Source organism: Telopea speciosissima, chromosome 7, assembly GCF_018873765.1.
Source record: "Telopea speciosissima isolate NSW1024214 ecotype Mountain lineage chromosome 7, Tspe_v1, whole genome shotgun sequence".
NCBI classification, from domain to species: Eukaryota; Viridiplantae; Streptophyta; class Magnoliopsida; order Proteales; family Proteaceae; genus Telopea; species Telopea speciosissima.
This window is the reverse complement of record NC_057922.1, coordinates 33102011-33127643: the sequence shown is the minus strand read 5'-3', so window position 1 is coordinate 33127643 and position 25633 is coordinate 33102011. Positions and strand designations below refer to the sequence as shown.

Below are 25633 nucleotides of genomic sequence, written 5' to 3'. Positions count from 1 at the left end.
TCACTAGGGCCCAGAAGCTCCCGGTTCGTGCGTGTGCGGAGGTCATGTACAAGCCCAGGGGAAATTTAGTCGGCCTAAAGTCGGATACCCCTCCTGTCTCCCAAAAAAAAAATCCATTTTTATTGGAGGGAAATTCCAAATAATATAAGAGAATGGGAAAGAAAAAGAAATCAATTCTATAGAACCTTGTTAATATTTTGGAAAAGGGTCCCACGACACCAGCATAGGAGAATCTGCATGCCACACCATTGCCAATGCGAAGAATAATATAATCCACATACCCACATAATTAGAGTATGAACGAGAAAATAATAAACAAGCCCCTCCGAGAGGATTAGTACTCTAACGTCGTAGTAATTCTTTTCCCTATTATTTTAAAACCAATTTTTCCTTTACTTGGAGGATCTTTTAGCTGGAAATAAACAGAGCCTAAAATCACAAATTATGATTATGGAGAAAACAACATTTCAAATCTAAACGGTTTGAAAAATAGAAATTCCAAAACTAGAATGGATCTGAAGGTGGGAAGGCTTGAGAGGATAACTATCTTTTAGTAGAAACGCATAAATTTCTTGGCCAACGCAAGTTAGATTGAACTCAAAACAAAAATATGGTTAGCTCACATAAATACAGTACAAAGACACCCAAGGGTAGCTCAGTTGGCAAGGACCAACACCTCACAACTAAGAGGTCATGAGTTCATCCCTCCTTGGGCCTACCAATAATTTTTTTTTTTAAATGCAGTACAAAGACAAATATCTCCACAAAAACAGTCTGGAAAGTCTCTCTGCGAAAGCAGGGGTAAGGCTGCGTACATTATGACCCTCCCCAGATCCCGCAGTGGCGGGAGCCTCATGCACTGGATGTCTTCTTTTAAAGACAAATATCTAGCGAATAGAATGCTTCCCAGATCCTCTCCCGACTGATGGCTGCACGTATAAGCTAGAATGTTACATTTGCAGAAGGGAGACACATCACACCTCACAATGGTTGATAAATTAGCAGCTTATGCACATCTCAAATAGCATGGACAGCATGAGAAAAGCAAGAGAGAGCAACCAAGCCATCAAAAGACATTTCATAGAGTGAGATCAAGCCACAGACTCGGATCGTGTTATCTCCGCATGCCACGGTTGCGTTCTCGTTTACGGAAACGCTCAAGCATGAACTCATCTGTAGCGGCTTGCCTCCGACCAGCTGCTTCACTGTTAGTACCATCCACTGGTCTGGTTCCCATGCCATTATCCTGCACACCTTTGTCCTTGTATAGCTCAGGATGATCTGCACACATCACAACGACAAAGTACTTAAGAACCACAAAAAAACTGAGACTAGATTTTTACAGTATTTATAAAGCACTGTTTCACTGCATCTAAATTATCAAGAGACACCTGAATCTTGACATCAGAATTTCAGAGAAAAACTGAATTCTGGAAAGAAGTCGATTACCAGTAGCTTACACAAAAGGAAAAATCAATAAAATCACAAGGTTAAGATAACCAATTAGCTGAGACTAAATAACCTCTCCGAAGTTTTTCTGCATAATCCCTCCCACGTTGGAAATAATCTGCACTGTAACTTGAGGGGATGCTCAACTCTGATTTAGCCCGCCCTACGAGTCTCTTTTCTTGCAGAAGCTTTTTTGCAGCCTCTGTTTCCTCAATATTTCTCAACTTGTATCTGGAACAGTAAAGAAGAAAGAAGACCAGTGAATTAGGAAGAGAAAGAAAAAGGAATTTTCCATAATCTAAAAAAATGAAAAAGCTAAAGGACCAGGTCAAACTTTTTTCTCTCATTATCGATTTATCTAGTTCAGTATTTTATCAGTGTGTTAGTAAACTCGGATTTCACCACTGGTTCAAAATAGCTAATCATAGCATGGCAAGTTTGTCCCAGGACAGATAGAGGATAATGAGTAATGATCAAAACATACTCAATGGGGAGCTGAACTTCGGCAATTCCAGTAGTCCATTGAGTAGAGCTTTCTTCTGAGTTCCTCTTTTTAACCTGAAAGAGAAACAAGTGAAAAAATCTCATGATTTCTCCTCATAAATCAGAGAGAAAAGAAGTATCCAAGTCCTAAACAATCAAACAAACAACAATAGTTTCTTGATAAACTATGAAGACTATAACTTAAAAATAGTTGTAATGATGGAGGACAAGATTGTGTATACGCAACAAGCACAGCAGAGACATGTGATTAAATGGATATAACCACAACCTAGGGGGTGGCAAAACCCGACATGGACATGACCCAATAGTTCCATGTCCGGGTTGGGATTTTTGGTTTAGGTCAGATTCGAGTTGAACCTGACTAACACACAGTTTTCAGGTCATATTCGGGTTGACCCACTATGATCCGAAATCAACCTGAAAACATATTTAATTTCATTTTTTAAGGGTTTGATATTTCCAACTCAACAATTAACGATATAAGAATTAGTTTCTTAATGTTTGTATATTTATAAAGAGATTTTGCATAATTGTTTGATCATATTTTTACATTTGGGGTAAAAAAAAAAAGGGGGCAATTACTATCACTACCCTACACCTAGCCTATATTTACTAAAACTACCCTACCTTAAACTTTTTTTCTGAAACTACCCTGCTTTTAAACTTTTACATCTTCTTCTACCCTCATGTTTTTAAATACCCAGATTGCCCTTTCTTTTCACCTAGTAACCTGCTAATCTATTTAACCTACCATTCTTCTCCTGTTTTTTACTATTTTTTGTCATTAAATAGTAAATAATGAAAGCATCCACCCGCTTCTCTCTCCCGTTTTTTACTCCATGCGGTTTTTTTTTGTTTTTCTTCAATTTTTCTATTTAATTAATTTTTTATTCAACATTTCATCCTCATCATTCTTCTTCGAACAGATCATGGTTCTAAGTATCGATTTTGCCAGTCACCGATACCGTATCAGTAGCATGGTACAGACAATGGGTAAAATGGTCGGAAAACTCATTTTTTAAGGAGATTCAAGAGTATTTTTGTCCGATACAGCCAATCCAGGCCGATATCATATCAGTATCGTATCGGTTTTGCAAGTTAACGATACCCGTTCCGATACCGTGAACTAAAACCATGGAACAGATCAACTCTCTTCAAAGCACCCCACTTCTTCTCTCCCTTCCTCTTTTTATTCAACTTGCCTTTTCGTATTTATTTTTTATTAACCTACAACGTGATTCTTGAGTCGTCACTCTTCTTCTCCCTCTTCATAATTGTAGAAGCAGAAGGCAACCCTCCCTCTCCATTACAATTGATCTCTACACAACCATCTTCATCTCTCCTCAACCTCGCAGCCATGGGATAGAACGGCACAAGATCAATCATCGGATTTTATCTGCCTTCTTGGCGATTTCAGTTGAGAATCCATGAAAGATGGATTGGTTTCAGAGAAGGGAACACACCTATAACGATGACGAAGGAGAAGAACTGGATCACAGTGAGGATCAGGTAGATCTGTTCGAAGAAGAACGATGAGGATGAAATGTTGAACAAAAAAATTAATAAAATAGAAAAAAACAAAAAAAAAATCGAATGGAGTAAAAAACAGGAGAGAGAAGAAGCGGGTGGGCGCTCTCATTTTTTATAATTTTAATGACAAAAATAGTAAAAAATAGAAGAAGAAAGGTACGTTACATAGATTAGCAAGTTTCTAGGTGAAAAGGAAGGGCAATCTGGGTATTTAAAAACATGAGGATAGAAAGAGATGTAAAATTTTAAAAGCAGGGTAGTTTCAGAAAAGAAGTTTAAGATAGGGTAGTTTTAGTAAATATAGGCTAAGTGTAGGATAGTGATATTAATTACCCCCAAAAAAAAAAGATATACTAGGGCAGGTTATTTTCAGATTATGTCGAGTCGTTTTTTGTATCAAATGTGCTATCATGTCAAATCATGTTGTATTTGTGCTACCCCCTCCCCCCCCCCCCCCAAAAAAAAAGAAAAAGAACAGGTTGTTTTTGTGCCAGGGTTGAATGACCCAATTGATTTTTGGGCTGTGTTTGGGTTGTGGTGCATTTGACCCAAACACGAACTTGACTCGACACAATTACAAAAACGACAAAGACCCAATCCATTGCGGCATTGCCACCCCACTTCAACCTTTGGTGCAGAAAAGGTATAGGGACACTAAAATCTCGAGGGTATCTAATGCAACGTCTGAGTTTTGATGAAACTAAGCAAATTTTCTTCTAATGAACATGAAAATAAGCAATTGGAATTGACACTGTATTCAGTTGCACTCCCTGCTACCAGATTAAAGTAAAAGGTATTTTTGATTGTTTAGTAAGCAATTTCATGACGGCTCCATCTGGTTGGATATAAAATGTTATAATGTTAGGTTAAAACAGAAACAGATTTTGTAAACTATTCTAATCATCACCAACAATAGTTGTGTAACAACTAACAACCTTCAAAACTTTCTGAATAAGGTTATTAAATTATTCTTCAACTTTCAAGCAATTGAAAGTATCACAATGCAGAAATTTTACTTCTCTTTTAAACTACTATCTAAAATGTAGCCAGTTTGTCATGCTATTAGTATTTTTGACGTAGTTGTCAAGGTGTTGCTTATGTAAGTCGCCTTGTTAGTGTTACCTTGTGTCCAGGCCCCCTCCAAAGCCTTGGGTCACCTCACCAATGACAACTATGGTTTTTGATGCAGATGCTAGGCCACGCAGAAGAAAGAAGGGGCTGAAATATGCTCACAGTTGAGATTTCTTAGTTTTATCAGGAATTCCAATCTGTCCTATCGTGGGGTTATGCTAGTAGTGATATTTCAATTTTCTGTTTGGTATTATTTGGTATTAATCAGGCTGATTTATGTCTTGTTACTTTTCCAGTTCTGTTTTGCTTATTATTTCAGAGCCCTAGTACGTTTAGGACACTCCAATTAAGCTGGTTGATTGGAGGAGTTAAAGTATGTTTTGATTCTGCTTTGCTTTTCCTTCAGAGGTCAGCATTGAGTTTAGTTTTTACTAAGTCAGTCATGCTTTGGTTTTACCAAATTATAAATATATGTAAAGGTAATGTAGAACCATCGGTCTACATCAAAAGACCTCAGGCCCTCCCCATGGTTTGAATAATTTATCAGTATTCAGTTTTCTGCAACTGTAGTTCTGTGAATTCAAAGCAACTTGAGTGGATTCCAAGATGGGCTTTGGTGGATTCCTGCCATGTTATCCCTTCTATTTCTCTATTCAAGTCACATGCAGTTTCTGCTAGTTCTTCACCACTCCACCACCCCTGTTTTCCATTCTAATTAGTTAAGTTCTTCTTATAACTCTCTGAATACTACTGTGTTTTAGCTCTAAACTAAGGCATAATATTCTGTCATACTTCTCTCTGAAATTCTTTTACTGGTTTCAGAAATTTCTGATCAATTCTTAGAGTTCTAGATCTGCTACTGGCAGTCCTAGTAGCACTAGGACTCCTCTGAAACTTCCTATTCTGTTGTCAGATTCTACACAAATTTCAGCACGATTACTGTGGTACTGCCAACAAAATAGGCCATTCGGCTAGAATTTGGGTCTGTTCTAGCTTCTCTTACAAGTTTCATTCATATTCTGGTTTGTTCTCTGTTTTTAGCGATCCTGCTGACTTGATCTAGTATTCTGCTGGATTATTCTGGTTTCGAGTTGGTTTCCATTAGTTTTCTTAAAAATATTTTACATTGGTTCTCTGGTTGGAAAGGAAATTAAGGGATTAAACCAACAGAAAATGGAATTTCCATGATCATTACAAGATTGTGTAACTAACTCAAAAGCTTGCCACTTTTGGTAATTGAATTTTACTTTATTTTTATTCAAATTCCTTGGATTGGAATAGAGAAATAAATAAATAACCCACTTGAAATTTATGATTACCTTTTAGAAAGATTTAAGTTGGTTACACCATCAACATTACAAAAAATTCTATTTCCTATTTAAGCTAATTTTACTTCCCTTCATTTACCTTCTGTTGCAACCAGACGGAGCCACTACTTTTCATCATTTTGCATCCAACCAGACAGCCAGTAAAAATGAAGGATGGAGCCAGGATTTTCCTCCAGGAGAGCAACTAAGATAAATATGGTAACGGGTTGTGTTAGTGGTGGGTTTTATCACGCAACTGCATCACTTATTTCACAGGTTACAGGGGTGGGGAACTTAGAGTGGGACAGAAGATCAAGGCCCTAGTGTTTTTGCAAATCAAACCAAAAAAACTGGCCTCTTAAGGATCATATGAAACCCCCTAATCAATGGGTACTGCATATGTTGGCCATAAAAGGATCATATACTTTGCCTTATCATGTATATGGTCCTGGCTCCATCCATGACATGTGTAATCTTATAATTTTTAAGATCATAGATTCATTTTAAAATTCTAAAGTCTACAACGTTATCCCCTTGCTCCATACCTTGTCCTGTCAATTTAGACTTTAAAAAAGGAAGAAGGGTCCCAAAACACCACGCCTTGGAAACATTTTCATCACGACTGCTATTTTTCTATCACGTGGCCTGATGATTTGGCAATTTGACTGTGCTGGACAATGGGGAAATCCCTAGTAAGCCAAAAATAAAATTTTAACCATGGCTCTGTTCTACCGCCAGATTTGGTTCAACCAACTCCTTTGATTACTAATTAAGGTTAATAGGGGTAGGAACAGCAATCTACTCCCACAATCTCACGTCAGTGAGATCACTGTTGAGTGGGTTTTCTCTCTCACAAACCAGTAACCTCCGCTGGTTTTTTTTCCCTTCCCCTCCAGTTGTGAAGTTGAAGAAAGCCTCGTAACATTTTTTTATACAACACAATCTACCCACTCTTCCCAAAATAACCCTCCTCTTTTACCTTAATTCAGTCCCTATCCATATTTAATATTATTGCCAAGTTTATCCCTAGTCTTTAATTACTAATCCCCATTGTATCCTTTCCCTCTTTATCTACCTTAATAACCCTTTCAAATTCCGGTTATTACAAGATTGTCATTCCCGTCTAGTGCTTGGATTTTGGTTGAGTCGGGTGGGCCCATAGCGACCCCAACCTTACGGTTTCGACTCCAAGTCTGCATCTCCTTGACCTACTACTCTTAAAAATTTATACAAAACAAGATTTAATAAAGATTCCTAACCATAGGATTTTAGACTCCCAACTCTTTATATTGTTTCAATTAACCATATCAGGTCAAAACCAATAATAACTAAAATCTACATTCTTCCTATTGTTCAGAAAATTAGTTGCTTTATTGATAAAGACACTTCTTTTTAATATTGAAGAGAAACCATGTAGTGCTTCACTCATGTCAAACCAACTGTGCAATATTTCTTAAGTAATTAATATTTATCCAGAAAAAAATTATGAGTTCTCAAGTTTTGATCTAGATGTTAGATTAGTATCATTCTCTTGTCAAGATTCTAAGAGTTGTCGTAACATGACAAGGGAAGATGCGTACCTCATCCTTCACCTGTGTAATAACAACTAAAACTTGTCTAACTCTAGCTTTCAAAAAACATTAGTTGTCATTTGATACATCAGAATATAGAAATTACATCCTCCCATGGGTCTTATTTTCTAATTAAAAGCACATTAATTATTTTGGTCAGGATTGCTACACACCCATTGTAGGAACCTTTCCCACATACCCACCACAACTGCCAGCAGCCACTTGAAATGTAATGCAAGCCTGGTTTAAATTTGAGCCAGGTTTTCGTATAAGTATGGGTTGGGCCTTAGTTTTTCGGTTTTATCATTGTAATGGGTTGAATTATAGAGCTTAAAAGTGGGATTAAAGGAGTGCACGAAAGTTATTATTTTATTAGTGGGTCCCATATCCAGAATCCAAGTTTATCTTAGCTATACAAGAGTCTTATTGTTAATTCTTTTAGGCTAATAAGAGTTCTATTAATTTTGGTTGTATATTTAGAGTAGGAAGGTATAGAGTCCTCGGTGGAGTTTATTTCAAGTTTTGGGTTTCTACACATACGTAACCAACCCTCCCTCTTAATGATGCTTACCTTTTTCTCCCTTATCCCTCTCTTTTCTCTCTCTTTTTTCAGTTACTATTCACAAGTACTGTTTACAATCCCATAACAGCCCCTATCTCTTCTCTTTCTTCTTTCTTTCGTTCCCCAATGCAAACCAGCCAATCAGAAAGCCTTTCTCAACCCTATTTTATCAAGAAATTAGTTCAAATCTGGGCCTGTGGAGCAGCCAATCTGATCTTTGATTCCTAATCCGGAATCTAGGTTGGTTGGCTGCATCAAAATGTCCAAATTTAGAGACATGTTTCAAAATTGTTACGAAAAGTCGATTCTTTGTGGAACTGTTTGAATGATTCTTTGAGGAACTTTTTAAATAGCAGGGACCATTCCAAAAAACAAGGCGAAAGCCCCCTCCATGGTGGATCATTTGGTTGAGATAGAGCACTGCATTTGAGATGTGACCTATCCAAGGAGTTCCCCATCTATATTCTATTAGAAAATCACAACGCCAAATCATATTGTCCATGTGGCCAAAAAAATAGGGGGCATGTGGGAGTTAGTACAACAGGTATGCAGGAACCCTGTTTTCCTTAATACAGCTAAAAATTACACTAATTCTGATTTGCAGAAATACTCTTAGCAGATTATAACACATTGTAAATAAGGTGTAAGAAGATAGTTAAAATTTTAAATATGACTATTTAGATGCATATCAGAAAAAGAGAATAAATCTATATCTAAAATCTGTCTTCAAGATACTTTTATACTAAAATGTAAAAGCCTAAAGCTAAGCATGTAAAGACATACCATAAATATTTTTATTTTATAATACTATTAAATGTTAGGCTGCATACATTATGACCCTCCCCAGACCCCGCAGTAGCGGGAGCCTCGTGCACTGGGTACGCCCTTTTTAGAACTATTAAATGTTAGGACTTAGGAGTTTATCACTTGCAAATGCACATGCATCTTTACAACTAGCATAGACTATATAAGATGTATAATCCATTAATATTAAATGTTAGGAGTTCACCACTTGCAAATGCACATACATCTTTACAACTAGCACATAGATTATACAAGGTGTATAATCCATCAACAGCAGGTTTATGGTAAACCTAGATATCTTTTGGCATTATATTAAACTAAGCATCTAATTACAGAGGTTCAAAACAAAAGTTCCAAAAGAAAAGGCATTGCAGAAATCATCAAAATTAAGCATCACAAACTCACTTTAAGATGCTCTGGAATGGCATATAACTCAGCCTCAGCACGTTTTAAGTCATTCTCCACTTGATTGGCAGAATCAATGTTCTTCCCTCTTTTCTTTGCCAGTTCTTGTTCAACATACTTCAACCTGTTAGATAATGTGAAAAGAAAAATCAGAAACATCTAAACAACTAGCAAGAATACCCTTCGGAAAGTTATTTTTCAGTGCGAAGAAACAGAAAATTTTAAATTTTGCTGACTTCCAGATAGGCAGATATTGGTTCAAATGAGAGAACTTCCACCAATGTCAAGAGTTGTATGCCGACAAATAGTCAAGAATCAATCATAGATCTTCCATTAACTTAATAACACAAAGGTCCAGTTTTCATGAAGCTGAGGCCATTGACCATTTCAACGACCTCACAGCCATCCAAGATAAACTTTCCCATTGTGATTCACACACAAGAGGCACAAAGAGAGAGAGAGAGAGAGGGAGATCAAAAAGGGCTAAAGTGTGTCCTAAAGGGTGTACCTAGTGCACGGAGAAATAGAATTCTCCTCATAATATATGAAATTTTATAGAGGTCTCTCAGTGTAAGGGAGTATCCAGGTTAGTCTCAGGTCAGATCCAGGTCATTCAATAGGAATGGCCTCCTGCAGGCCTTTTTATGCTTAACTTTGATGGATGTCGTGGGGAAACTGGGATCCTTTGGGGATTCAAGGAATGATCAGGGATAATGCTGATTTGGTCTTAAAAAGAACATCCACGTCCCCTGGAGGAGGAGAATTCTATAAAACAGAATTATTTTCTTCGAGACCAGTTTTTGATTCATCTCTGAAGGCAGGCTTCACAAATTTAGTGGCAGAAGGTTACTTTTAATGGTCAATGGATGAATTAAAAGAACTGTCACTTCCCATGGAGATTCTCACATCAGATCAAGCACATCATCAAACTGGCATCGCAAGGGAATATTTCTTTTGGTTGGAAAGCGAGATTAGTGAGGGTAATGTTATCTTTGTGAGAGTGCTTTTATGTTTTATCCTTCTCCTCTTTTTTTCGTTTTCCCCACATTTCTTTTTATTTGTTTGTGGGCTGTTCTTTCTTGACTTTAAGCTTTCTAGCATTGGTCCCCCTATTGTTGTCGTACTTTTAGCTTTTTCACTTAATAAAATTTCATTAACTATTTCCAAAAAAAAAATACATATGATGTAACTTGATAGCAGAGTATAACTCCTTGTGATAAATGAATCTCTCAGCAACCATGCCCCCAAATTTTACTTCTTTCTTCTTCTTTTTTTTTGTCGCTAACGGTATGAAAGAAACTCTCTACCAAATAGATAGATAGTTAACTTGAAACTGAGCTTCTTCTTCCTTTCATATTTTTTTTAGGTGAAGATAAATTTTACTCATAATAAAATGAAGATGAAGAAGAAATATCTACGTCCAGGCATATATGCAATCCCTAACATTTTCAGAAATCATCCAACCAAGTTCAGTAGGCAAGTCAGCAAGAGACATCAAAAAATACCAATGTTGCAAAAGAAAAACAAATATTCTGAATTCTCAACTCTCAAGAACTTCAATGAGGCTCTCAATTTTGAACCAATAAACTTTATTGCCTTGCCATGGCAACTGAACTCAATGGAGAAGACAGTCGATATCAACCAGAAAACTGGCCACAAATTTAGTTCTGCCAACATCAAGGGTTTAAGTTCCAGTCATTCCTCGTGTGATACTCCAAGTTTGCATGTCAAGATAGGAGTTGGATGTCATCCTGGAGCAACAATGTTCGAAAAACCCCCATCATCTCCAATGGTGCACCAAACAGTGCCATATTGACCTTTATGGAGCTACAGTAATCTACAGGTCTTCTTCCATGTCATGATGTTCAACCACTTCTCACCCCCACCCCCATAAAAAAAAAAAAATAAGCGAAATAAAAATCTACCCCACGTGCCATATCTAATTTGGAGGACTAGCTCTTCAATGCAGGGACTCAGCCAATTGTTGTCAAGACATTGCCTAGGCATCCAGGCGCCGCCGTGTTGGTGTCAGCTTGCGTCTGGATTCTGGACCCCCTCCAACACCTTGGGTTGCGTAGACGCCGTGACAGCTATGGACTCTGGTCAAATGGAACCAGCTCAGCTGGAAAGCTAATGAATTGACATCACCACAAAAGAGAGGGGCAGGGAAAAGAGGAAAACAGAAGTGGGAAGTAACCGTTAAAGCGCATTTAAGAATAAAAGAAAACGTGATGGGTTTCCTCAAGAAACATTGATTCACAGTAGAAGACAGGTTTCCGGGTAACTATGAACAAATCCATTGCAATATGTGAATATGCATTTCCTCGAGTTATTGTTTTGTCTATTTTGTTTTTTTGGATGAATGAAAATTTAAATTATGAAGAAAGTAGGGGAGGGGGAATATACAAACCCGTGGGCACAAAACCGAAGCTAAAGACTAGCTAGGGTGAAGAATGGTGGTAGGGAGACCCCAAGAGACAACAATCAGCCTGTTCCTTGGGGTATCCAAGACATTACCCAGGGGGAGGGAATAAGCTTTAGATGAAACATCAAAGAAGATGGCCTTCCAAATCTTGTCGAAAGAACGGGAGTTGGATGTCCATCTTCTAAGGTTGCGTTCCATCCAAATGTGGTAAATAGTAGCACAAAAGGCAAGCTTGCCAACCATGTCACAAATCGAGTTACCATCAAAAGTCATATCAATCCAAACCCACTCCCGGGGAAGAGTGAGGGGCGTTCTCCTAGCAGGCCAGCAGTGACGAAGGATCCATCTCCAATGGAGGCAGCAAAGGGGCAAGAGAAGAACAGATGGTCTGTATCTTCATTCCCAAGGAATTAGACAACTTAAAAAGCTTAAGAAATTAGACAACTTGCATCGAAATATCAGCAAGAAAAAAAGGAGAAAAATACGTACATGTTTGGGTCTTCAACCATAACGGCAGTTTCTTGAGCAAAGGTGTCTTGCAACACTAACTCCTCCTTCTCCCCGTCTCCTTCATTCTTCTCGCTTAGTTTCGGAACGACACCAGCCGTCTGCAATTTCAAGACCGCAGGAATCCCAGCTTTTCTCTCCCTTTGTTTCTGAAGAAACTTCACTTCCTCTAATGCCAATCTGATAACAAAATAAAAAAGGAATAGATAAATTTCAAGTTTTTTAAAACTGTCCATGAAGTTATATTAACGAATTCGGTTTCTCAAAGAAGCTAGTAACCCTAACATTGATTCTGAGTATAACTTCAACTACAATATAAACATCAGAAGCCTAAGTAAACAAGAAACATACCTTCTATCTTCTTCGTCTTCGGAATGGTTGTTCTTCTCTTCTTCGTCTTCTTCGTGAGCTCTCTTTCTGAAATTCTTCTTCATTCTCAGTTGAGAAGTAAGCCTGGTAGTCCGAGAATACCATCTAAGAGCGTCGTTTTGATCATATCAGACCAAACTCCTCCCACCGACCGACCGCCCGCCCGCTCCCAAAATGAAACCGGGTCCATATTTTGAACCGTCGACCTAATGATTGGACCTGACCATTTCGGGCTGAGGCTGGCCGGAATAGTCTTAAGGATGTAAATTGATCCAATTCGGTCGGATAGTGACATTATCATATTTGTATCCGATTATATTTAGATAAAATCGGATATTATTCTATTCGTTTTTTGACGGATTTGGATAGTTTATGGATAATGAATTTTTTAATATGGATTCTTTTAAATTGATATCAACCCGAATCGAATTCGAATTTTCAACTATCTATTGACATCTTTACTGTTTTGATGAGGGTTAGGGTTTAGAGTTGAGGGTTCAACAACTATCATTTCTTCTATTCTTCTTAGTCTTTAATTTTCTTACGTTTTTTTCTTTTGATTTTCTCTTTTATTTATTTTAATAGATATATGATTTCATGTGTCACAGTGTATACAACAATATATAAACCAATAGAAAATCTATAAACACGAATATCATTATCCTAACTTATAAAATTATTCTACCAAAAAAAAAACTTACAAAATTACAAAAATAAAAAAAAAACAAAATCCAATAAGGTACCTTATAGATAGTCTTAAAAAAAAGTTATTCTTCTAAAAGGTGTTTATTACTCATTTTATTTTCTTTCTTTTTTTTTCTTTTTTTTTTGGGTAGAAACTTGTTCTTATTTCTTAATGAAATACAAATAGTTTCTTAACCCGAAATCCAGAGCATATACAGCGCAATAGATCTTTTACTAAATTAGATGCAATGTACATTTGTAGTGAATTATTAAATTTTAATTGTTTATCAAAAAAAGAATTATTAAATTTTAATTAATGGTTTTTTTTTTTTTTGGGTGTGTGGGGAGACAATAATGGGTGAATACAATGATAAACGCTTCCATTAAATGATTTACTTCTTGTTTTTAAAAAAATAGTGACTTTTTGCTATAATGAAGAGCATTTTTTTTTTTTATGAAAAAAGAAAACTACGATAAAATGTTTTGAAAATTGTCTACAACCATAATGCTATAATAGTATGCTTCTTCGTACGGACTTTATAAACCCATCTACGAGCAATAGATATAACATGACTCTTTTTCTTGAGAATATTTAAGATTGAAAAGACATAGGAGATATCAAAAGAAGATTAAACACCTCCCAAGGCCACCCTTCCTCTATTCCCTCGCTAAACAATGTTACCACCTCATAGTCCATTCAAATCTTCAATGTTAACCATCCATACTCCTTTGCTTGTTGCAATCCTTGAAGCAATCCATGAATCTCTAATACTTGTGGCGACCCTATAGTGCCATTATCCATTGAAGCTAAAATAAATTGAGATAATAAATTAAAAGTGTAGACCATCTCGCCATATACTCAAATCTAACTCATAGCTACCATCACAATCAAGCAAGCACTGAACCCCTTCAGACAATCTTTGGTAATCTTCTAAGGATAAGAGGACATTGGTACATTGAGAGCCAATAACACCTTTTGATGGAGATAGAATATTCAATTCATGTGACCACTACTTGTAAACTAATTGAAGAGTAGCGACAAGGTTGGGTTTTTCATTCCAAAATAAGATAGCATTATACAGCACCCATATGAAATAAAAAGTAATGGCAAAATGGAAACAATACATCTCTTGTCAAACTTCTGGAAGGTAGGATTTGAGATTAGCGAATCAACCAAATCATAAATTGATGAAGACTAGTAACATTCAGTCTTTAACCCCAATGGTCCAGACCCCGTAGTGGCGGGACCCTCGTGCACTGTCCTCCCTTTTTTTATACAAAATTCCATACCTTCTTATTCCTTTTAAGATTTACATTACTCGTTGTATGCTGAAGAAACAAACGAACTACAATCTTAATATTAAAACTCTCTAATTTACTAAAGAGACAAAGTATCACACAGATTATGAGGGCTAAGAGGAAAATGACATATGTCAATCACAACATCAACGGGGAAAAGATATTAAAATACCTACATTTACATTCCATAAACCATTCACAATTATTTCATTGTCGAAACCAAAAATCTAAAAAACTTAAGTCTTAGAAGAGCATGTAAAAAATCTCACCATATGTGAGATGATGACTAAGAGACCTAATGATGCTTACAAAGAAAAATCTACCTCAATAGAATCATTTGTTGGACAAGTGTGTGTCCATCAAATCCGGTTTGATCCGATTCAACTTGGTTCATCTTTGTATTGAACATTTATACATTATTGTTTAATATTGTCACATGCAATATAAACTTTTTGAGCATTATATGTCCGTAAGTTATACTTAAAATGGTAGTCGCGACTAGGGATTTGGGTTGGGCACCCCTATCATATGGTCGTCGCATTGGGTATGCCTAGACATGTGATGTCAGGGTACAAATGCGAGTGCTCGCATGTTTGATGTGTGCATTGGCGAAGAATCTACTTTGTCGATTCCCTCATGTATTACTGCCAGATGTAGGAAGGGATAGACATGTGTCATTGACACCCTGTACCTGAGGGAACCCTGTCACTGCAAAGTGTGATCGTATTCTTTGGTTCATCAATGACTGAGACTCAAGCGAGTCAAAGCCGGTGTTCTGGGAATACGTGAACACTTTGTGAGTGAAGGAGTTATCCAACATGGTCACCACTGCCCGATTGGGGAACACCAAGATAGAGACTGTCTGTGCATGGTCGGATCAGAGTCTGGATCTAGTGCCGTTTTGAAAATGGTTTTGCAAAAATCTATTTTACATAAAATGATACATTATTTATAATTATTTGAACAAAGTATTTTATCGAGTTTTGCGGGACCCGATCAGATGCACAGACGCTCGTATATGAACTTGCACTATGGATTGGGGTTTGGTAGTACATGTGTACGTGTCACGCCCCTATCCCAGACAAGGGATATAATATAATATAAGGAGTGACTAGGACAACGCGTGTCATCCCATTAAGCTACTAGGATCACTGACACAGTGTCCCAACGCACAGTCATAACCAATATTAAAGCTATATAATATCAGAGTGCGGAAAGGGAATATTACATTCCAAAAAATCAATAGTTTTGTGGAAGCGTATAAAATCAAATAGTTACAAGATGTTCAAAGGCTAAATGATAAATATTATAATTAATATATTTTCTAAAACCATCTAATAACTATCAATAAGGGTATAATAGTAAATGTTTATACATGGGCTTTAAGCCCTAAAATAACAAAAGGGAAACAAGTCCCAAGTATCCTCACGCCGTAGGCGCAATCGTCACAAGGACACCCGTTGCCACGTTCCTCAAACACAGCTTCTGGTTCCTTCGTACCTGCACCATAATCTAAAAAGTGTGTATACGAGGGTGTTAGCTCCACTGAGCCAGTGAGGGGATGAGGATGCACAAACACACAATTCACATAGTCCAATGATGCATGCACATGTTAATTCTATTTTTCCACCTACCATACAACTAAGTCAGAGGTATATGCTACTGTGACAATTCGGGAAGCACTGTGGGTCACTTCTATTCATCACCACAATGAATCCTCAATTGCCACCCGGGAGCCTACGCCGGACAATGTCACCAAAACATCCAAGTGGCAAACCCCAATATAACCATCACTATCATGACTGGCTCTCTCTCACACCACAAAATCTGGGATCTGGTTATCCAACACCTAAACCCCTGTTGGCAAGGGTCGTAGCATAAAGGTACAAAAGTCCTAGCCGCAAGTATACTACATGCAAATCCTATCATCCCGAGAGGTATTTCGGACGCATCAATTTTTCATCTGGTTTAGTGCCCGGATACCAGCACGGTACGGCGCATACAGTTTAATATGACATTCAATCAAAGGTATTATATATGTATTTCGGGGTTCCGGCACCGGCATTCACCAACACCGTAACCCAATAAAGAGTGGAAAGCAACCACAACATCATCATATCAATAAATATTTAAAAGTATGCAAAATGCACAATCATGCTTAATAAAATATACTAATAGCATGGTATATATACAATTAATAATATCAAACCCAACAATAACCAAACTCACTCACCCTAGGTGTTATATCCCAAAGTTATGAGATGTCACCGCGATTAAGTAGCACGTTGCAAAAAAATGAAAGAGTAAACCTAGTGAAAGAGTGAGAATAGGATTAATTATGTCAAAGGGGAGGGTTCCCAAAAGGTCCCCCCACAAATTACCTAAGTTGTAGATTTTAAAGGTAGGGTGGTTTTATGGGTGATTTCATATCCGAACCTAAAACCACATGTAAATCCAACCTTAACAGATGCTTAGGAAGGGTTCTGCTAGGTGCAGTTTTACATGTGATTTTCCCTCAGATATGAAACCGCAGGTAAAATCGACTTTAACAGAGAGCTTCTTAAGAGGATGGTCTCAGGGTGGTTGCAGAGGCGATTTCTCGTAGGTCTTGAAACCGCAGGTAAAATCGCAGGTCTCCAAATCTCAAAATTAAAGGATTCTTCACCAAGACTTCTATTTTCAAGTAGATTGGAGGAAAGGAAACACCAAGAGAGCTTCCTCCTTGACACATTAGGGTCCTAAGACCTCATTAAGCCTATGCATCCTAATGATTCAACAAAGGGAAGCAAGGAGAACTTCATTTAGAGCATAATACGATAGAAACCCTAGGTCTTTCCATTGGGATGGGATTGGAAGCTTTGAGGTTAGCCAGTGGAGTTAAATAACACCACAAAAATTAAGGCCATGAGTTCCCATCAATTTCTGGGTTCCCAAGTAAACCCTAGATCGATTCCCTCCCATCTCTCTCAATCCCAAAACCCAAAATAAAAGAAGGGAGAGGGCCATAATGGCTTACCTACCTCAAGGAAGTGATACTCCACTTTGAGGCTCCAAGAAACAAGATCCTCAAGCCCCCTTTCAAGCTCCTCCACACCTCTTCTCCTTTCTCTCCTTCCTCTTTCTCTCCTCCACGTTTTAGGTTAGGTGAGAATAGTAATGAGAAGTAAATGCCTTTAGTTCTAAATAAGCAAAAGTGACCTTAGGACCTGTTTGGTTGGGTAACACTAGAATAGAAACCCATTTTTAGTTCATTAAGTCAAATGGGCCTAGTGGGCTAAATGGGCCAACCCACTGATTTCAAATAGAAAAGAACCCACTTCGGGATGGGTCCATCCACCATGGGATTATAGGCCCATCACACGCTCCCTTAAATAAATGGGACCCACAAATAAAATATTTCCTACCCAACTAAAATAGCTCGGGTGATTTAAACCTTAGCCCGCACTTCGAGGGCATCAAGAAAAAGGATAAATAAATAAAATTAAAAGCTAGAACTTGCTTCTCCAATTGTCATGGTTTGTCCCCCATGACCCCGATAGTTTTCTCTACAGGTAAACCCGTGCAGTGGTCAATAATTTTGTAGCTGGGTTTGACCACCAGTGAGAACAGCTCACCAACATATATGACAGTGGTAACCACACGTCACGAGAAGAAAATAATAATTAATTATACTCCGGGGTGCGGGTATAACAGTACGTGCCCTAGATTCCATAATGATGGTGTTGATTAGTGGGGGGGTTGTATATGATAATAATTATCATATAGGGAATTATTTGGAATTTGTTAATTTAATTGGCTCTTTATTTAATTAATGGAATTGGTGCTAATTATAATTATCCATTAATAATTAAATAAAGTAGCTAATTAATACTTTCCCTATTAGATTCTGTTTCTTCCCCTTTTAGAAGCAATTTGAGTTTAAACCGAACTGTCAAACTGAGAGAGAGAGAGAGACAGACTCTCATTGGGATTAAAGTAATCCATCCAGGGTTTAATTAAAACCCTAGATCTATAAAAGGATCAGAAAACGCAGGAGGGGATAGTGCTCCACGTTTTTGCCTGGCCCCCTCTTCTGCGTTTTGGTCTCTCTCTCCCTCTTTGAGATCTCTTCTTCTTCTTCTAGTTTCTCTCATCTATGTTTGAGAGTTAGGGTTTGTGAAACCCTAGATTTGTGCTAAAGAATTTGAGAGCATCTGGGATTGGCTTGAAGAACCTTGGTAGCACCATTGGAGGTTCAAATCTGTGTGCTTAGAGCGCTCACTGGAGGAAGAACCACTGTCTATTGGAGGAGCAACACTTGAGGCTCACCAGGTTAGCAGTTCTTTATTAATTTATTCAGTTTATTAATTATTAATATTTATGGGATGCGAAAGAAACTCGAAACGATTTATTTTTGCTGCGCATTCGAGTATAGGATGGATCCCTCTTGCCCCATGGATTAGAGATGTTGTTTCTCTATCCCTAATGTGCTCTATAATTGCGTGGGATACATGAGGGAAGGATAAACCCTAACAGGGATGCACCAGGGTTCCCATGGGCAACCATGGAAAACCCTAAAAATTAAATAGGGCACCCATGGGACACCATGGGATAACCCAGGTCGTGCAATACCCTAATTGGTTTATAATTGGTTTCCCTAGGGAACCATGGTTTGATCCCTGGACCGTAGTTTGGCCTACATCATTGGCATACAAGAACTTGATTAACTATGTGTCTAAAAATAAAGACTGCTCATTGTACCTCATTGAAGGAATTTTCCAAGATACCAAGCACATGGTACTATATGATACATGAAAGATTTGTGGTCACTGACTAATTGTCATCGGAAGGTATGGAAATGATTAACATTTAAGATTTAATAAAATTGGTAACATGTTTGAGAATCTCAGTTGATCCACTGTTATTGATTGCAATGGAAAATTTTATTCACGATTAGTGAGAGTAGGTTATGCAATCTGAAAGAACACTTGGTGAATGGAGTTCTCACTGTTGTAAGCTACATGAAAGAACACTTGGTGAATGGAGTTCTCATTCTTGTAAGCTATAAGATAGAAAATTTGCTTTAATGCACAGGAGTTAGAAGAAATCTTAGGGTTCTCCAATAGTGGGGATATTGTGCTTCTACTTGAAGCATGTAATCAATGAAGTGGCAGGAGGATTCATGAAAATAAAAGTATGAGTGGAGATGCTGATCTTTAATTATGACTTATGCAAAAGAATCAATGAGGTGGCCGTTTGAGATTTTTCCACTTCTCCTTGCCATCTCATTTCTTATGACTAATATGGAAGTTGCTATCCAGGATACTTATGTGGTTTTGGTAGCAACTAGGGCTGCTATTATGATTTATGACTAGGAGCTATCTCAAACAATTATTGATGATGTAGAAACCTTTTTATTTAATTAAGTTTTTTCTCTGTTCCTCATTATATATATATATATATATATATATATATACTATATATATATATATATATATATATATATATATACTGGGAGAGGGTGAATCGAGCTCTTTTACAGTCTATTGCATTCAAGGAGGCAATAGGCCAACTACCATTTGTTATCTCGTGTTGTAAATTGTAACGTAGTGTTTGTCACTTTGCTTGTTTGATGACATAATTTTTGTTGTATTCATTTGTAGTAATGTATCTTATAACATGCACATATATGATATTAATAAACAAACACTATTCTCATGAGTATATATATATATATATATATTTTTATCCCCTTTCCTATTTATTATTTGTTATTTATGTGATAATAAATAAATTATACTTCTATCATTTAAGGTTCCATCATTTTGCTCATCACATAGGTTCTAGTTGTTTATTTGCGATCCTCTTTTGTCCTTTAGTTATAATCCACAACAACATTCCATCACTTAAATTGACGAGTTAAAAGTAGCAATTGATAGATATCAACTATAGTAATTTCACTTAGGACATGGGGTTTTCCTTCCTATTCGCTGCAGTGCTTCAAATGCGCGCAAGGAGTATCAAGAGGGTATTTAGGGAAAAATACTAAAATCCTATAGGGGATTTGTGAACCCTGAGATGGTATGGTAAACCTTCTTGTTTGGTGGAGGAAAACTTTCTCCAAAAGAAACGATAGTAAGTTATAACCCAATGCAAGTCCCTATTTAGCAAGGTCTCTAACTAGAGTTAATCAACATTCGAATGTGGCTACCCTTAAAACTTGAACTTGCATCTGTAGGCTAATAGCTTTCTCGAATGGCTCCACAACAAACCCAACAATTGACCCTCTATCTCTCTAGGATACTTCATTACAACAACATCAAAGTTTTTACGTTTTCCCATGTATTCTAGAGGACGATGATGTACATAAGTTAAGACACCAACTCAAGTATTTAACAAAGAATGACTTAAAACTTACATGAAAAAAAAAGAAAAAAAAAAAGGAGTTAAAATAGACATCACATAACTCAAGGTTTTACCACTTCATCAAACAATTACCCCTTATAATTAGGGCAAAGGCTTCCCGAATGGTCTACATTTGCCATGTGGTAGATCACACAGTACCCAAAATTTGTGGATGAATAGACCTGTCAAGTTTTTACCCAAAGGGCCACACTTCTAAGACTTTTAGTGGTGAATATATTTGTTGTCACCACTAAAAGGGTGTTATTAGTGACTGTAATTTATATTGCCACTAAATAGCCAATATTTACAAAGGTTGTTATATTTTACTCTTAAAATACAAAAATTTAGGGGCGATAGTTTTTTTACCACCATTAAAAGGGACATTTTAGAGACGATATTATACTACTGCCTCTAATATACATGGTTTATTCAATATAAAGAATCCTTTTAGCGGCTGACCCTAAGAACTTTCTATTAACCATTTTTTCATTAAAGTAAGTAATGTGATATGTATATTTTTTAGTGGCGGTATAAGAACAGCCTCTAAATGTTATATATACTAGCTTATAAACCTTATAAACCGCCACTACACTGTGTAAAATTACACATTTAGAAATGGTATAAGACCATCTCTAAAGGTGACATATATTGACAGTTTTAAGTTATCGTTACGATTAACCTATTTGTTAAATAAAATAATATTAATAGCTAATATATTTAGTGGTGATATAATTTCACCGCTTTTGAATATTAACATTTAGTGGTGGCAATATATATATATATATATATGATAAAAATGAACTAACTACTAAATTCCAGTGAACTATATTTCCACTGTTCGAATAGGATTCAGGAGATCTATGAAAGTATTGTTGTTACACCAGATTTCTTTGGGGATAATGTTTGCTTTTAAAACACACTTTCGACCCTTTAGAATGCTATATAGTGCGGCTTCCACTAGATCTGTTGTTTGTAAGAACCATGCAAAGGTTAGAGCATCATGTCCAGCTATCAAAAGGCAAAAAACCCACCCAGTTAATCCTAATGCATGGTCAGAAATGCATGCGCAAATTTAAACAAGATGATTTAAACATAGATTAGTTGCATTAGATAAAAGGGGGGGGGGGGTATTACATACATACTATTATGCCACTAAATGTCTGCTTTCCATACATATTTGGTGGTGTGTGTTTGTTTTCGCTTCTAAAAATTACATTTTAGAGGCAGTAATTTACTGTAGCTAATTGACTATTCTTCCCACAAAAAATTACAGCCTTTTTCACTTTCCCACACAAAATCCTTGAATAATTGTGAAACAAATTTTGTTGCTTCTCTCCACTCCCTTACCTTCCCGCATGATATCATGGAAGGCATCGTCCATTCACTTTGATCACTTCAAACCGTCTCTCCTCCCTTCAGTCTTATATCTCTACCTCCCTTCCTTTCTTATCATTTCCCACTCTTTAGTCTCTCCAGTTGGTTTGAAATATTGGGTGCACGATTTAAAACTTAAGTTTTCTCTCTTTCTAGCGACTGTCTATTGTGAGGGCTTTTAATTGGTGTTGATTTAAGCTCGAATATGTTCCACACATGATTGTTGGTTTTCAGTTTTCGTTAGGGCTTCTCATCTATAACCTGAAGGAAATCGAGTATGGGACTCACACTTGGGAAGCGTTGTATAGTTGTTTTAGTTCAATGGTACTTTTTATTATTAAAAAAAGACATAATAAATAAATAAAGGAAACATCTTATTGTAACCAAAGTGTTGTACTATGAATCTTACTTTTTTGCCCTTTAAGATAACATATATTTTTTTTATAATGAGGGTAAATGATGTCATTTCACATAAATCATGCATTAAGTTAAGGTTGTTAATACGTTCGATTTCAATTATTCAGTTTAGTTAAAGATACAAAACATGCAGCCTTGCAACGATCCCACCAAAATTCCCACCCCTATGGATGCCCCGACAAATTGCTCTCACGCAGCCTTGCTACGATCCGTAACCCATTATTTAAATAGATTGGCTGGAACCAGGGTGGTAAACGGTCCGGTTTTGGTTAAACAATTTGGTTTGGTTCAAACCGTTTAACTAAACAGTCTCAATTTTGAAATTATAATGAACCATTTATTAAATGGTTTCTCGGTTTCAGTTCGGTTTGGCAAATGATTTATGCTTGATTTTGACACATTTATGTACAATTAAGAGTGTTAAATGGTTTATTCGGTTAAACCATTCGATTCGGTTCAAACCGTTTAATGAAACGAAAATTTTGAAACCATAACTAAACCATTTATTAAACAGTTTCACGGTTTTGATTTAAACAGTTCGATTCGATTTCAATAAACGATTTCGATTTGATTTTGACACCCTCTTAGGTTGGATCAGACCGGATTGGATCAACCACTCCACATAGGTCGATTCCTATCCGAAACAGCCAATCCGATTCAGATCTTTTTTTAAAACCTCGTCTAACGACTAAACACTATCCCAAAACAAAAGTTGCCTGGTTTTCTATTCTATCATAAACTAGGTTATCCAGTACGAGGTTATTTATAACGGGAGAGGTCACCCAACTAATATTGACAGTTACCAAAATGCCCTTCAAAGAAATTCCAACTTTCTACAGTGAAGAAGAGCATAGTAAAAATCCTAACGGGGTGGGTAAAAACAGGTGTCTTTGCGGCTGCATTTCAATTTAACCTTACGACGTGCAGACGCGATACACCAATCCCGGCATGTTGCCCGTCACCCACACTTTGTCGATTTTGTTAATTGGAGTGTTACAACCCTAGCGGTTTAAATACCTCACTCTCTAAAGCCCTCCTCCACTCTCTTCTACTTCGTGGAGACAGGAAGAGACAGCACAGATCACTTCATGATATCCTCCTTCAATTCTGCTACTCCCGAAACCTCTTGTTTTAGTCGAATTTGAAAAAAATATATATCCGCAATCCAGTCGTTCTTAGATAGTTCTGTTTTCATATTGGGATTGCTTTGATTTTGATTCTTGCCGGTCATGGATCTTCCTAGCCTTGCCATTATTCTTCAGGCGGCACTTAGCCCTAATCCAGATGAGCGTAAAGCTGCTGAACAAAGTCTCGATCAGGTCTAATTTTATTGATTATTATGCTCAATCATATCTTTGACCTTAAGCCGCTGTCACTTTCATTGCTTTTGAGATTGATTATAGATTGAAATGGACTTAATTTGAGGGAAACTCCTTTTTGATCATTTCAACGCACTTGATTGTTGTAAAGTTTGTCCTTTTGGTATTAATTTCATCCATATTTTGCACTGCAGTTATTCTTTTTGAATAAATTACAAATATATAGAGCTTTTTCACATTTGGGATTTGCTTTATTTTCCTGGTATTAATTTCTGCTATTCTGTGGATTTTGGTTGGCTGTGAACTGATTGTTTGTTGAGGATGTTAGTTTACTGTAAATTTGTGGAATTTCAAATATTTAAATACTGGAGCTACTTTTTTTTATCCTACCTTACCAGTTGGTTGGTCCCTTTGGTTTGGATTGATTTTAAGTTGTTTGTTTTTTTGGGTAAGAGATTTTAAGTTGTTATGTGCTTCATATATCTTGCATTACTGCTTCTGCAGTTTCAGTACACGCCACAGCATATGGTAAGGTTGTTGCAGATTATTGTGGATGCTAACTGTGACCTGGCTGTGAGGCAATTCGCCAGTATTCATTTCAAGAACTTTGTGGCTAAAAACTGGTCTCCTCGTGAGCCTGGTATGTCAATTTTGCAAGGTCTTAACTTCCAATTTCATTGTTTCTCCTATGGAAGATCTAATGCTAGTTGCTTTTCATCACTTTAGATGAGCAACAGAAGATCTTGCCAAGTGATAAGGACATGGTGAGGCAGAATATCCTTGTATTTGTCACACAAGTTCCCCCATTGTTGAGGTAAGGCTGTTTGCTTTATACCTTCTACAGTTTCTACCTCAAGATCTGTTGAACTGATGTGAACATGACTTTCCCTTTTGGTACATTCCACACATTTATGATTTATTTATGCTTCACCTAAACCTTACTCAGTTTCCCTATGGTCTATGCCATTGCAACTTCGATTCGCTGGTTTCATTGTTCTTTTCTTTTGTTGATAATTTGGTTCCACTTGTTAAGAACATGAATGCAATATTTGGCAACAGTCAGTTCTCTCTTTGATATATGAAATGATGCTTCACAGGGCGCAGCTTGGTGAGTGCCTCAAAACAATTATTCATGCCGACTACCCCGAGCAATGGCCAAGCCTTCTGCAATGGGTGAAGCATAACTTACAACAAGATCAACAGATCTATGGGGCATTGTTTGTCTTGAGGATTCTTGCCAGGAAATATGAGTAAGTTCTTTCAATCTACAGATGATGGATTTTATTCAAATTCTTCTTGTTACGCATGATTTAATGATTTCGTATTTTTTAACCAACATAATCCACAATTGTGATGGAGGGGTAGGTAGGAACAACTCTAAACCGTCCATGATAGGATCCTAAGCAATCCAACTCACATAATCAACTCAAAAAAATAAACAGAAATTTCAACTTTCTCGGATGAATGTTAGATTGATGCAGTATCAAGCTTGAAGAAGATCCCACATGCTGTTTTGGTCCACATCAGAACCAGACCCAAACCACAGGGCCAATAACCAAGCCCAACCGTGGTGTATGCTGGCAGGGTCAACCCCTACGTTTCCCTTGATAGTGGGGCCTATGTGATCCAATCCTTGAAGTTTCCAGAACTTT

At 37.1% G+C, this 25633-nt stretch overlaps 2 protein-coding genes across 3 annotated transcripts in view; one reads left to right on the top strand and one right to left on the bottom strand.

The window, feature by feature from the left end:
• Positions 1-978: 978 nt before the first annotated feature.
• On the bottom strand, positions 979-12731 carry LOC122668471 (protein COP1 SUPPRESSOR 2). The gene is made up of 7 exons (XM_043865032.1): positions 12724-12731; positions 12487-12609; positions 12118-12315; positions 9204-9327; positions 1934-2007; positions 1523-1680; positions 979-1281 (listed from the first exon to the last, which is right to left on the bottom strand). Exons 1-7 carry the CDS (start codon positions 12729-12731, stop codon positions 1115-1117), a joined length of 852 nt encoding a protein of 283 aa, XP_043720967.1. The 3' UTR covers positions 979-1114.
• Positions 12732-23582: 10851 nt separating this feature from the next.
• LOC122669252 (importin beta-like SAD2) overlaps positions 23583-25633 on the top strand; it is a 32737-nt gene continuing 30686 nt past the window's right edge. The window contains exons 1-4 of one of the 2 annotated variants that reach the window (XM_043865976.1): positions 23583-23981; positions 24486-24621; positions 24708-24795; positions 25079-25231. In XM_043865976.1, the coding sequence (XP_043721911.1) occupies positions 23892-23981; positions 24486-24621; positions 24708-24795; positions 25079-25231 (467 nt within the window). In that variant the 5' untranslated portion in view covers positions 23583-23891. The remainder of the gene's footprint in view (positions 23982-24485; positions 24622-24707; positions 24796-25078; positions 25232-25633) is intronic. The other variant, XM_043865975.1, reaches the window with a different exon arrangement.